This window comes from Python bivittatus, unplaced genomic scaffold (assembly GCF_059951505.1).
Source record: "Python bivittatus isolate LINGU-HERP-01145 unplaced genomic scaffold, Pbiv_v1 ctg000640_np1212, whole genome shotgun sequence".
NCBI lineage: Eukaryota > Metazoa > Chordata > Lepidosauria > Squamata > Pythonidae > Python > Python bivittatus.
The window spans coordinates 668,099-683,132 of record NW_028277090.1 but is presented as its reverse complement, the minus strand read 5'-3'; the positions used below and the strand labels follow the sequence as shown (position 1 = coordinate 683,132).

General features: G+C 41.5%; 1 protein-coding gene across 2 annotated transcripts in view; it reads right to left on the bottom strand.

The window, feature by feature from the left end:
- NLRC3 (NLR family CARD domain containing 3) overlaps positions 1 to 12,543 on the bottom strand; it is a 29,099-nt gene extending 16,556 nt beyond the window's left edge. Inside the window, exons 1-4 of one of the 2 annotated variants that reach the window (XM_025165801.2) lie at positions 10,626 to 12,543; positions 6,789 to 6,934; positions 3,963 to 5,703; positions 1,691 to 1,777 (exon numbers count right to left, since the gene is read on the bottom strand). In XM_025165801.2, the coding sequence (XP_025021569.1) occupies positions 1,691 to 1,777; positions 3,963 to 5,703; positions 6,789 to 6,795 (1,835 nt within the window). In that variant the 5' untranslated portion in view covers positions 6,796 to 6,934; positions 10,626 to 12,543. The remainder of the gene's footprint in view (positions 1 to 1,690; positions 1,778 to 3,962; positions 5,704 to 6,788; positions 6,935 to 10,625) is intronic. The other variant, XM_088151009.1, reaches the window with a different exon arrangement.
- Between the last annotated feature and the right edge of the window lie 2,491 nt (positions 12,544 to 15,034).

Below are 15,034 nucleotides of genomic sequence, written 5' to 3'. Positions count from 1 at the left end.
GTTTCAGTCTTAATATTAGGACTGATTTCATCCCAAAACAAGGATAATTTCTTCCCCACTTAGGGGATAATCTGCATTTGGGTATAGTCTATCAGGGTTGCATGCTGACAGTGATCCACCCCATTCCTTTTGCTTTTATTTCTTTGATAAAACAGACTAAATAGTGAAAGAAAAAAGAAAGCTGTGCCACCACCACAAACATCATATTATAAGGGCTTCTTGTATGTAAAAACTGTACACAACAGTCCCAAATAAAGTAAAAGTTGGCCATGTTTCATTGCAATCACCCATGCATGAACTATATATGTAAGCAACATGGTCATGAGTCTCAAGGAACATCAGGTCTTCAATTCACCATTCTCACTGTTTTAACCAACTATTTTTGTGGGCTGCCTGCACCTGCACAAAATTAGGTCAAGGGCTACCTGCAGCCCTTGGGGACCCTCTCCAGTTCTGGAGCAATATGTGGGCAAAGTCTGAAATTTGGGCAAAAGGCAAGCCAGTGGCTTAGGAACAATTGGGGAACCCTCCAGAATGTTCTGAATGGGACAAAGATCTTGAGAAGGTAGCTCCTACTTGTGGGCAGTAGGGCTGAAAGAAAACTCTATGTATGAAATAAAAATAAACATTTTCTGTTGGAAAATGTGTATAATTCTTTCTGGGGTACCCGAGAAAAGGATGTCAATTTGTCACTTAGGTTGCTTTATTTTCTCCCTACTTCCTTACTGGTTCTACTTTGAAACTGATAGATCAGTCAAGGACTATGAAAGTCCCTAGTGATGTCTCCTTCCAAGGAAGATGCCACCTTGAAATTCCTCTTTATTGCAGTCATACAAAATGCACATTGCCCAACAACATAGGAAATGTCCAATTTTTCCTTCGAATCTGCAAGCACTCTGGAGATAGCATCACTGCTTCCATGACCTTCTTCCATTCTGTAGCATCTGGTTCCCAACGCATTTGCTGCCCAAAGGCAAGTAAGAACATGCCTTTCCATCATCCACAAGCAGAAGTCAACTGAGCAGACAAAATGCATCCTACTTCAACACCTGGGTAACAGCCCTTCACCTCATTCAACAGCCGATTCCATGTTAATATAGGGTCTTCAGGAGAAACTATCTGGCACCCTTGATGCACAGGTGAATTGTCAAGTTGATATGGGTTCAGGAGACGGCTGTGTAAATTGACACCTGCAAGCTCATGCATTATGAGTGAAAAGACAAGACCCATATTCTTGCTGGTTTGGAGAAAAGCCATTAGAAAGAAATTACAGAAGGATCCACCCTCACTTAGGAGATAAATTGGTTCTCAACGGGAAATAATGCAGTTGCTGAGATTCTTGCAACCCCATCTCTTTGGCTTCAATTAAGCTGCAAAGAAGAGTTTGCGTGACTTGCACCTCAGAACAGAGTTAATTTCAGCTTGAGGCCAGGGCCCTAAAGCCTGTGGCTTGTTTGGTCTTTTAACTAAGAAGAATTGACAGAAAATTCATGAAGGTTCCCAGAATCTGCCACCTGAGCTGGACACCTCCCCTTTCCCAACGATAGGCCTGCCCCGGGTTTATGTCAAGTATAATTCTGCCAGCTGCTAATCATTTCCAACCATGGAAAGGGAAATGTAAAATGCCTGTGTTCAACCTGTACAGAATGAAAAGAGAGAGAGAGAGAACTGTACTGTTGATGAGAAATACCTGATTTTTTGAATCTGACAGTCTTTTCCGCTCAGCACACTGCCGAGGAGGTCCATGGCACTGTCTTTCAACTGGTTGCAGTCCAGCCTGGTGGGGAAGAGAAGGGAGAAAACAAAGCATTTTCAATTAATCCAAGGTAGAGAAAAGAAAAAATGGGCAGGTTCCTTGAGCATGAATGGAACAATGGTGGAGTGTTCCTAGCGGCTATGAGAGCAAGTGGCCCAAGGGGGCGGCAGCAGTGGGGGGGGGGGATATGCACAAGGTGTGAACCTAGGCTAGGTGATAACTTATGTAAAATTGTCCCACTCTGTCTTGAATCATTGATTTGAATGGGAAGATCAGTCATTCCATGATTCAGATCAATCTGAACATTCAAACCAAATCAGATCAATTCAGATTTCTGAATCCATTCTTTAAAAAAACCATTTCTGGGCCTCTGTTGAAACACTGAAGTGGATTCAGAACTCTCCTGTTTGATTATTTGGATTTACTTTCTGAAAACTGAGTAGAATATTTGCCTTTGCATCAAACATTTGCACAGCGGTGCCCTAAACCCAGCCACACCCAGGAAGGAACCTAACAAGAAATTTCAATTCAGAGCAGAAGCTACTCAGTTTCTGCTGCTCTCACAACTACTTCCTAACCTGCAAAAAAAAAAAAAAGGGAAGAAGCCTACACCTAATATGAAAACAAGGATTGTGTACAAAGCTTCCATTCAAAAGTGTACCAATCAAAGCAACCCTTCAAATCAAATCAGCAAATTGATTTGATGTGTTGAAATAAATTCAGTCCCTCAGAATTAATTCAGCAATTCAGTGGATTTTTGCACACATGCACACTGACTTCATCAATGATGGTTCGCCTAAACAGAAGATCATTGAACAGAATCAACTTATTGACTCAGTCATTCAAATAAAGACTAACATTGTCTAACTGGAGGTGTAATCAGTTTGGGGGTGGCAGCCTCAACCTGCTTCTGCTTCTTAACAAAATCCTGTTGAGGAGCCAGAGGTACTAAATCAACACTTGGCCATGGTAGTAGACTATGAGATGAAGGTTGGTGGGAGAATGGACAAGACAAAGCATAGACTGGTGAACAGGAGCCAACTTTATCCCATGTAGAGGCAATGGGGGTGATGGTGGTGATGATGGTGGTAAAAAAGTTCAAGATAGCAGCCATAACCATGGGACTGAAATATTGCCAAGGTTTCAACTGCATGATTGTGGCCACCTTCATGACTTTTTGATCCCCTGTGTGCACCTCCTTGAGCTAGTGCTACTGGGATGGCTACTTGGTCAGTCTTTCCCATTGGCCAAGCAACTAGGTCCTGCATCACATATAGCCCCCTTTTTTTCCTTCCTTCCTTCCTTCCTTCCTTCCTTCCTTCCTTCCTTCCTTCCTTCCTTCCTTCCTTCCTTCCTTCCTTCCTTCCTTCCTTCCTTCCTCCCTTAGTTTATTTAAATCTGACATTCTTAGGGTTGCTTATAAGTAGGGCAACCATATAATTTATAGTCCAAACTGGGACTTATGGTCAACCTAGCAAAAGGAGAAGCTGCAGGAAGAAGGGAAGAATCTGGCTGCTGTGCCACTGTGGGGAAGAAGCTATTCACTGCCTGGGGGCCTCACACAGAAGGTATAGCATGCACACACACAGGTTACCTGGTTGGGATGTCAGGAGACCTTTTCCTGGAGCTGAACAACCTCCACATGCTTTTTAAGAGGAGCTGTGAGACCGGGAGGAATGTCAAATCACAGACCTACTCTTTCAGGGAAAATGCAACTCATCCTGAGCCAGAACTGGAATGTGGATAGAGCAAGATCCATCCCCAGTGAACAGCAGCTCCATCTTTCAGGGCTTTAATCTGAGTTTGTTTTGACCCATCCAGGCCCTCACAGCCTCTAGGCACTGGGTCAAGACTTCCATAGCTTCCCCAGATTGGCCTGGAATGGCAGTACACAGCTAAGTATCACCAGTTGTTACCTCACTCTAAACCAACAGATGATGTTGTGTAGATATTAAATAACATGGGGAAGAAAGCTAAGGAATACAGTGCCTATACTGATGCAACCACAGGCTTGATTACTCCTTCTCCTCTTCTCTCCTCAGCACACCAACTGACTGGAATTGCCCACTAAGAAAGAGCAGATATAAGAGCCCTAGATGCACCACCTTGAGCAACTGAACGAAAGACGGGATATCAATCTAATAAATACATAAATAAGCAAGCTCTGGTGAATCCTGTCTCACTTCAAATCCTGGACGAGACCTACCTGAGACTGCTGCAGTAAAGAAGCTGGGAGAGAAGACTTTGCAAGATGTGGTAAGTGAGACAGTTGGAGAGATTTGCTTCTTCCACACATGTCTCTGAAGTCTGTAGAAGGTAGGCCAAGGCAGAGCAATTGATCGGTGTCAACTTTCCGGCTAGACTCTCAGTTTTCATAGCCTCTTCAACGCTGGCAGCCACCTCAGTGTGCTGAAGCTCACATAAACACCGCATGAGGTTCACAGTCCTACAGGAAACAACTTGGTCCACTCCTAGGAAATTCTGGAAGAGGCTGACCACATGACTCCGGTAGCTGTGGTGTTCATCCCTCACCATGAACCAGTCAGACAAGATTTTGTTGACCTGTGAGGAAAGGAGACCAGCAAGGAAGCGTACAAAAACGTCCAAGTGCCCATCCTCAGATTGTAAGGATCTATGGATGGCATTTTTTATATGGTTGCCCAAGCCCAACTTGGGCCAAGACATTCCACTGTCAACAAAGAGATCAAAGAGGGCCCGTTTTGCCGCAGTATAATAATAAGTAGCAGCTAGAAATTCCTGAAATGTTAAGTGGGAGAAATAGTAGATGGTAGAAAATGGAGTCTCTTCCTTAAGCAAGATTCTGTTGGACAAGCTGAAGTAAAGGGAAGAGAGGTCAACTCCATAGGCTTTCATGTCCTGTTCAAAAAACATATACTTTCTCTTGATCAGGCCATAGAATGCCAGTCGGCCCAACCCATTCATCATCTTCTTACAGTTGCTCACCACTGGTTCAATCCGAAGGACTTCCTTCTGTTTCCCTTGCCAATCACTGCACAACAGTATTTTGAAGAAATAGGAATAGATTTCTGACAAAGTCTTAGGAACTGGTGACGTTTCAGGAGAGAGATCAGCATTCTTTAGAAAATAGCCCATCGAGGACCCGCAGATGCGGCAAAATGCTGGTACAGTACAGAGGGTATACAAAGACTTGTTAGTCTTGAGATGCTGCATCACACCATCTGCTAAGCTTTGGTTCTCACTGAACATGTGATCTAAATAGTTTTTGATTTCTGTATCTCCAAAACCTTGTACCTCAGTCATCCGGTCCACAAGGCCACCTGGGATTTGGCTGGTTGCTGTTGGCCGAGAAGTGATCCAGATGGACATCTCTTGCAACAGGTTGCCTCGGATGATGTTGGTGATTAAGTTGTCCACTTGGATTTCCTTCTGGAGGTCTGTGCAAGCCATTGTGTTGGAAAAATCTAAAAGTGTCTTAAATTCATCCAGACCATCAAGAATCAGAAGGGTTCTGGCACTGCTCATGGGAAGAAAGCTCAGATCAGTTAAATGGGGGGCTGCCAGCCTGACTAGCTTCTCAGCAGAGAGTTTTTCATAAGCATTCAGTTCCCGAAAAGTGAGAGGCAGAACAAACGTAAAATTCTTGCTTATCTCTCCTTTTGCCCAAGCGTGGACAAAGAATTTGACCAAGGTGCTCTTGCCGATACCTGCCACCCCAATTGTCACTGAGATCCTTGGAGGAACGCTGAACTTGGAGAGAGGCAGGAAGAGCTTCTCCAAGGGGATCCTTTTGGAAATATTCCTTAAGCCATTGGTGGTTTCAATCTGTATAAAATCATGTTGCTTCTGCTGGAGATCACTCAGTCCTTCCACAAGGAGGAGATCATTCAATTTCCCCAAAGGGATGAGTTCTGTGTTAGTACCACACCAGGTCTGAAGACACTCCATGTGCTTTTGCACCATTGGTTCTGTGAAGAAAGAAGGAAGAGAATGACCAAATGACATGGGAGGCAGGGGTGTCACATCAGGGATTGGGGCATCTGGCTAATAGGCCAAAGATGGCTGGCAAGAGCTTTCCTATAGTTCAATAAGGCAAAAGTGGAGGCCTCCCTCCTTCTACACATACACTCCCTCTTTTTCAAGGATCAAATATCATGATGCTCAGCACTGAATGCCACAGAGTAAGCTAGCTTGATCTTTAAGGGTTTGATGGGTATAATAGTAATCCTCTCCAATACTCTGAACGAAGGGACTCTTCATCCATCTAATACAGTGTTTCTCAACCTTGGGAACTTTAAGATGTGTGGGCTTCAACTCCCAGAATTCCCCAGCCAGCGTGGCTGGCTGGGGAATTCTGGGAATTGAAGTCCACACATCTTAAAGTTCCCAAGGTTGAAAAACAGTGATCTAATAGCAGACAATTCTATCAGTAAGTATTGGCTTCAATGGGAAATGAAAGTTTAAGTTATATCTCCTTTATGTATTTAGAAACACCCATATTGGGAAGAAACCTAAATCAATATCCATTGTTCATACAAAGCCAAGAATGGCTGGAGTATTTGAAAGAGATCTGGTCCATGGAGTAAAGTTTTTTGCTAAAAGTTGTTCTCATCTTGAGGTTAAAGACAATCAGGACAAATTGTGCAAACCTGTTCAGATGACTCACACACAATACTGCTTTTCAAAACCTTCAGCACTGGCTAATAATAATAACATCAACTATGGCAAAAGAAAGCAAAGATAGTACCAATAGTTATAGGCGCCTTAGGTGCAATCCCAAAACATCTGGAGCACCACTGGAAGACCATCAGCAAGGACAGAATCACCACCAGTCGATTGCAAAAGGCAGCTCTGCTTGGAATAGCTCATATCCTGTGATGATACCTTTAATATTATTAAATAACAACATCTGCCTATCCCGGGTCTTTGGGAAGGACTCAACAGGTGGATAAAAATGCCAAATCCTGTCTAAACATCTGGCTGACTGTGCGACCAACCATAAGAATAATAACATGGAGCAAAAATGCATCTCCTAGTAAGACTATCTACTCACCATCCATCAGAGGTTTGCTGGGATCATTAGCTACAATAGGATATTGACTGCAGGTGATAGACGGATTCCACCATGTTCACCCTTCACAACCCTCTACTTGATGCATTGCATGGGAAATCTTACTGGACAAGTCTTTATCCATGCTTCTGAAGGAGAAGAAAGAAAGGTTATTGTGAATGCAGAGGGATGAAAAGAGAGAAGAGAAAACAATCAGCTCAATCTTTTCAGTTCATCACTATTTCCTCTCTCTATTTCTATTGCTGTATATGCTTCACCGCCATATCTCTCACTCTCATATCCTTCCATTGTCCTAATAGGATCACCCGAATTTACCACCTGGATGGCGCCTTCTGGGAGAAAGTCAGAGCATTGGAAGAACTAAAGGACTTGATCAGTCTCAACTCTCCATCCTTATCTACTGTGGTTGCCTCCAGGAACAAAGACAATAGTATGTCAGCTATGTCTGAACCCTACCCATGAGATGGAAAAATACTTGGTATTATGGTCTTCATAGCAAACCAGCTTTGCTTATAAATCTGTAGCCCAGCTGCTGCTGATGCAACATCCTTGTTGCTGTGCTCAGTTGTGGACAGATATATCGATAAGCTGAACTTTTTTATCATGACACTGTTGAACACTTGGTAAGGTAAAGAAGAAGAATTGGCTGGGACAGAACTTTCCTTTTTTTCAGTGCCCTCACTTGTTCCTCTAATCAACTCCCACTGTTTCACACCACTTCCTACTCTTTCACTCCTTCCTTGCCTCTTAACCTCACATTTACTGTCTCTTCTGACAATGGATGTTTTTCAGGACCTAAACTTCATAACACATTAATGCAGCTTTCCCCACACTGAACTCCAGACCTGTGGATTTCAATTCTTAGCAGCGGCCTGGCCAGCTACAGAGTTTGGAAGTTGAAATTTACCCATTTGGAGAATATCAGGGTGAGACAGGCAGGATTAAAAGCATGGTTGATCTGAGACACCCTGTACTTGTATCCAACCTTGAATCCATCAAGACTGCATTGAATTGGGAGCGGACATGTATGCATCTCTCTCCAGCCATGACAATCACAATTCCCCATGTTGCAGCGATACCTTTTTCAAAAGGTTCCCATTGATTCTCTGTCTAACTATAGGGTAGGGGGCTTTGCATCAGGAAGAGGGAAAACAGCAATGCCCTGTGGGCCATCAAAATGAGCGAGACCCACATTTGCCTGTTTTATTTTATTTTTAAAAAATAAAATAGATTTAAAAAGTAATACCAAATACCCCCCAAAAGAAGTATCTGCATTTTGTTTATTTATTTATTCCCAATTTTGCTAAGTTCTGTAAGCCTCCTTGAATTTTAATTGGATGGAAAAGAAGTATTCAATAAACAAACAGGAATTCTGCTTCCATACGCAGGAGTCTTTTATTATTATTCTTTGAATTATTATTATTATTCTTTTATACTATTTAGTATATTGCATAAATAAGCCATTCATTCAACCTATTCAGCTTCATGTTGTTGACGCAAAAGCCTTTAGAACTGCATTAGTGTTGTAGTCAATTTAGCCATGACTTCCCTGCTAAAAAGGACTGAAGAATTGGTTGTGCCTGGACGTATTTGCAAGGACGCCATTCCGTTTTTTAATCACTACTTCTTTCAAGTATTAGCCTGTCTGGTTTGCAAAACTATAATAGATTAAAGCATCACCCTGAAAAAAAAATCTGCTAATCAAATGATCACTCGCTCTCATTCTTTCTTTTTAAAAAAAATACTGCTCACTTGGGGATTTAATTGACTCTTCATACAAAACAATCAAAAGATGGCTGATTTTGTATTACTGTTGATTATGACCATTCATTGCAGGTTAAGTTGAAGATCAGGATTCTGTGGTACCATTTCCCTTCACCTAGACTTACGTCTCAGAGCAAAACTGTTGAGAACCCTTGTTGGTGAGAAGGGTTGGCAAGGAAAAGGCCAAATGGAAATGAGGGAAAGTTTCTTTCTCCCTAGATGGATGTATGACTGGCAACACCTGGCATCACATCAAGAAAATTGGGACCCGTCTTGACTGATAACCAGGACAAAGCTTCTTCCCTGATAGATTCTTCCATCAGGAACGCTAAGCAGGTTTCATTAGCTATGGTTGCAACTTGTCAAGCAGTGTCATCTGGCTCGATCTGGCCGCCACCGCTGCCTCCCCCTCCCCCTCCCCCCTCCTTCCTTCCTTCCTTCCTTCCTTCCTTCCTTCCTCTTTCTTTCTTTCTTTCTTTCTTTCTTTCTTTCTTTCTTTCTTTCTTTCTTTCTTTCTTTCTTTCTTTCTTTCTTTCTTTCTTTCTTTCTTTCTTTCTTTCTTTCTTTCTTTCTTTCTTTCTTTCTTTCTTTCCTTCCTTCCTTCCTTCCTTCCTTCCTTCCTTCCTTCCTTCCTTCCTTCCTTCCTCTTTTCTGCTTTTGGCTTTATTTTGTTTTGAGTTTTGCGCTAATTTATGATCCTCCCTTCCCTATTAAAGTTACTGAGGCAGGGTATAATCTGTAGGCACAAGATGTGACTGTCTCACTGAAGTGAAACTTAACGCCTTGGAAAATTCATCCCAGCTGCATGGGAAAAAGGCACAGTGGTGCAACAATGGATAAAATATTTTGAGACCACCATCAACCAATCTTTACCAAGTTTTGCAATCTACTAAAATAGATGCTGGCAGTGGCAAGAACCAATTTGGCACCACACTGGAAAAGTGAGACTCTGTTGGCGATACAAGAATGGGAGAGCAGCATTGGTGAATATGCCGCGATGGAAAAAATATATATAACAGAAATTGAGCTAAATTCAAGCAGGAATGGCCCCCTTATGTATGATATATCACACAGCAGGTTTAGACATTTGAATTACGGTTTCTAAGAAAAAGAGTTAAGAGGTCAGTTTAAAAATCAGATGAAATAATTTAAATAAATAGAAGCAACAATCCCCAATATTTTGAGAAAAGTAAAAATACTTAAGTCATTAGTGGCTAGGAACAATGAAAGGGAAGAGAAAAATGAGCCATCAAAAATTCCTCCTTTTTATGTTTTTTATGTTTTATTTTCTTTTCACTTTGTTTTCAGTATCTCACTTTTCTGTATCTATATTCTGTATGCTTTACTATCAACGTGAAGAATTTAAACTGGCTGTATGTGTAGGATAAAATGTTATATTAAAAAGAAGAAAAAAAAACATGTATCTCCATCTACAGAAGGACTCAGATAGTCTCTTCTCTTCAGGAAAAAGCTTAAAAACTCCTCTGCTGAAGACCTATGCCAGGCAGCACGAACCGTGGTGGGACAGGATTCGAGTCTCCAAAAATAAGAAAAACTAATTTGCATTTTGTATCATTTACATTTAAATGTAGTTGCGATTCTCACTCTCCATTTCATGAAACTTCCCCAGGATTCTCCGGTTGTTGTGATTTTGGGTCAAAGCTACGAAGGTTTCCTGCAAACATCTTTAGCAATTTCCCTTGCTCTTATGTTCAGTTTAAAACTTAACAAAACTTTCCAGACTTTGGGGAGGTCACACACAGGTTGTACATCTCCTGTGTAAATCTGCAACACTGAGCACATTGGTAACCACAAACTACTCTAATGTGGCTGCTACTGGAAGACACACATCCATTTTAAACTTGGAAGGAACAGGCCAACTCTTGGCTACACAGTTGTCAGGAGTAGCTTGACCTTCTCATGGCTTTTGGATACCTTACCAGCAGAGAAATTTAAAATAGTTTTTGCTTTCCCCTCTTCTTTTTAACCCACCGCCCCTCCCAACACACACACACACACACACACACACACACACACACACACTTAATCTCCTACCTTCTTTGTAGATACATTTCTTGAGGCTCCCCCAGCATTCCCTGGCTCTGGCATTTCGAACGCAAGCTACAAACTGCTGAAGGCCAAACTTCTGGATTTTGAGAGCTTATTTTTTTTCAAAGATGTGTCCTTGCCCGGAAGACTCAGAGTTGAAGGAGGATGTCCTGTCTAGATCAACTGCTCCCAACAGCCCAGCAGCTTCTACGATAAAAGGTGGGTTCGAGTCTCTTTTTGAATGCCCTCAGTCCAAAGGGAATAAAGTTGTGACGAGGCTAAGTCATGCAGCAAACAATGGATTTTCTCTTCACAGCATTGCTGACATGGTTCCTGTAAAGTTGCATTGTCTTTTTTTCTTTTTCTTCAGAGTTTCGCTGCTCACCTCTTCCTGTGCTGTGGGTCTCATTTGGTCTTCCTTCCTGTTCGTTGCGTAGGCTACATGACAACCTGGTGCAGTGTGGTGACCACTGAGGAGCAACGTGGCAGAGACTGAACTCCAAACTGTCTCGGTTGATGCTACCAGACTGTGGCAAAGAGAAAAAAAAAGAGAAACCACTCTTTTTGCACAATAGACTATTTTCGATATTGGATGGGGAAAATCAAATAGATGGTTTTAAGAAAAGGTGATAAAATTGTTTATGCTTCTTGTGATACAGGGGGAAGTCATTTTTTATGTATATATTTCTTTTCTTTTTCTTTACTGTATTCTTACTTTTTCTTTCTTTTCTGTTTTTCTACTTTTTTCTGCAGTTTTTTCTTTTTCTTTTCTTTTTTTTAGTTCGTATTCGTTTTTAATCTTTTTAATTGTAATTTTTCATAAGATTACAATTAAAGCGAAAAATGAGTAGGTGGGCCCCGCTCTATCAATTCCTAGAGAGTATGATTCACTTTGCAGGGTCTTGCTCAAGCTTTTGGCATAACTCCCACCCATTTCAAATCTGCAGGAACATTTCCAGTGGATCCAAACTACTCTTAAAAGAAACCAGTGTCTGCTGTCTGAAGCAGATGTCAATTTATGGAAGGGCTCTTATGTAGTTGCTAAACGAGCTCTAATGTTTCACCGAACTTGTCTGATCAATACTTCTAGATTTGGAAATAATGTTTTCCTGAATAATCCATGCAAAGTTCTTTTTTTTTTTTAATTTATTGAGAGTTTCCTTTTCCCTTTTCATTTCACATTCAGATCCATCCAGAGTTAGTATGTTGAAGCCAGAATTGTTCTCCTTTTGCAGTGAGCAAAAATGAGTCTCCGTGGGCTGAAAACTACTTGATTCCATTCTGCTTCATACAATTAACTGTTAGCTGGTTATTTTTAAATTCACAATCCTTCATGAATCAGTGATCCAGGGTTCAGACACAGAAGGCAGACTGGTCTGCAGATTAAGCTCAATTGGGGCTGATCCAGATATTATCAAAAAGTGGTCCGTCAAAGTTCATCTACATGCTTTCTCTCTCTTTTGTAATAAAACTACCCAACTTCACCATTGTTTTCCTGCCCCTTGGGCATCATCAGCTGTGCTTCTGGGAAATGCAGTGATATTCAAACATAGACACTCTGTATTAGACAAAGCTTCCCCTTCTTGGCATCCTCCAGATGTGCTAGTGCTTCAAAGCCCAGTGGCTGAGACTTCCAGAAATTTTATTTATTCTGCAACTCTATATGGCCACCATTTTAACCAAATAACTATGCTAACAAGGCATAGAAACAAAAACATGCTTACAAAAACAATACAAAGGACAATAAAAGAGAATAAATAAAATTGTGCTCCCAAGGAACATGCATGGTACAAAACTGGAGAAATCAGTACTAAATTTCCAGAGAGAGAAAGATAAACCAGACATGTGGCTTGTCCATAGACATAACTTTTCCTGTCAGAGTAGTTTTTACACCATTGCTAATGGCTGCTTGCTTGCTTGCTTCCTTTCCTTTCTCTCTCTTTTTTCCCCCTTCCCTTCCCTTCCCTTCCCTTCCCTTCCCTTCCCTTCCCTCCTTCGTTCTTTTTCTGTTTTTAAAAAAATTACATGCCAAGTTAAACCAGGTGAACAAATGCTGAAGACCACAAAGCAGATGACGCCAGATCACCCAAGTGGGTGAGGTTGTATATTTGAAAGATTTATTATTGTTGTTGTTGTTGTTGTTGTAAGTTTATTTTAGGTTTTATGCTACAGTATCCATCACCTTCCCACTTCAAAATGGCAAGAAATGGCATCTTCCGTTTTCATCAGTCACAGAGTGTATTCATAACTGCAAAAAGGGGGCGTTTGACTGCAGCTTGCCTAACCCTGAGTTGACCTGCAGAACGTAACTCAGATCCATTCAAGGTTGACACTGAGCTTTAAAAAGCAACGTGTTCCAAGTCAAACTGTGCTGAATGTTGGGCATACACTCTGAAAACATCTGTCCATTCATGCATCCATCCTGGGTTATCCATCTCTGTCTCTCCCCCTCCCTCCCTCCAGGCCATTATCTATCTATCTATCTATCTATCTATCTATCTATCTATCTATCTATCTATCTATCTATCTATCTATCTATCTATCTATCTCCTCCACCCACCCAAGATCAACCTATCTTCTATCTCCAAAGGACTTGTCACTTTGCTCAGATGGTTACAGACTGTGGCATGAGAGCTCTTACATCAAATCAATCTGTAGACAGGATGCAGAAAACCACATTTAAAGAAGGAGGGGAGGCAGGGACATTTTATGGTATGTTACTTGCTATAAAAGGGAGCAAGGAAAAAATTGAACATTTTAAGTTGGCCGCCTAATTTGATTTTTCTGAGTTTAGGAGAGACCAGAAATGAAATGTCATTGAAGGAGCTTCCGATCAGGCAACCTACTGCTACCAGTTAGAAAACACCATTGTGCCGTTGTATTGAATGTGGAGAAAATCCACTTCAGGAAATTCAGATATTGGAAGGGTGAAAGATTTACCTGGTCAAGCAGACACACTGGAGGCCTGGGAAAACACCAAGGAGTCAACCAGAAGGGTGAATAGTTTTCTTTCAGATGGGTTTTTATAAGAGAAGATAGTTGTCAGCCCCACTAGATGGACCAAACCAGAAAATCAGCTTCACAGGAAGGCTAAAACTTCTTTTATTGATTGGCTATAAGAACAGAATCTTGCTCTTCTGTTTGTGCTGGATCTCCTCCCCGTTCTTACACTCCAATGAAGTCTGCCTGAGCTGCTTTCAGACCTTATCTGGTTGTTCTGGACTTAAAAAACGTTTCAGCCCCTTTTGCTTAGGTTCCTGCGTATTTCCATCAAGGTCATCTTCCTGACGCTCAACAGCAGTGGATTTTTGCTATTTTACAGGGCTGGATCCAGGGTATTTGAAAGAAACCAATTGCTGTACAGATTTGATTTCAGGGACTGAGATCTAGATAGCACAAAGTTATTTGGGTGGGTGGGTGTTCATGTCAGGTTGAAGGAGAAAGTAGTTCCTGTGCTGACGGTCACTAAGATCAACCTCTTCAGGAGACAGCTGCTCGTTCCTTTTTCCTTTCCAGCTTCCTTTTAGATCTCTGACCTTGTTATATACAATAAAGATCTAATGAACTTCATTCCAGGAAAGGGTTGTAGAGTTCAGTACATGCTTGCCCACTAGATCAAGCTCCCTATCAAATCAGTGGCAAATCAGGGTTTCTCTAGGGCAGTGTCCCTCAACTTCAGTAATGTTAAGATGTGTGGACTCTGGGAGTCCAAGTCCATACATCTTAAAGTTGCTGAAGCCAAGAACACTGCTCTAGAGCCATGTTTCCAACCTCAGCAATTTTAAATGATTTTTGGGGGTTTGGCTTGGGCAACGAAGAAATATGCCACTTCTTTTTCATCATTAAATTTTAACTTAGGTATCCAATAAAATGATAGAACCTTACAATGTGATACAATTGTTTCAGTGGAAATAAGCAAATAAAACATAAGGCCATATTTTTAATGGGATGGAGGAACTTGCTTACGTTTGCATTATGGAAAATCAAGGTTCCATTTTGAAGACATTTGCCTTAAGTCACCTTTTCTTACGATGTTCTTAAAATGCTGCTTGCAAAAACACCGTGTGCTGCGTTTGGTGCTCTCAATCCTATGACAGCTGCCCTGAGGTATCAGCTCCTCTTCTGTTCCCCTCTGTTGCAATTCCTTCTGCAAAGTGATGTTCCTAGCTTTGCATCAAAGCAAAGCAAACATAGTAGGATTTGTTTAATTTTTAAAGAAAAAAGTACATTCAGGCTTTGTACAGGCTCCTGGAACCACTGCATTGCTTTATATTCTGCATACTTTTGCATCAAACTGGTAGGCCTGCTTGGAAAGGACCCCATCCATTGTCTTGGGGTTTGCAATCCCATTTTGAGAAATACTGCTTTATTGAACAGGCTATAGTTTGCTGGGTTCACCCAATATGCTATGCCAT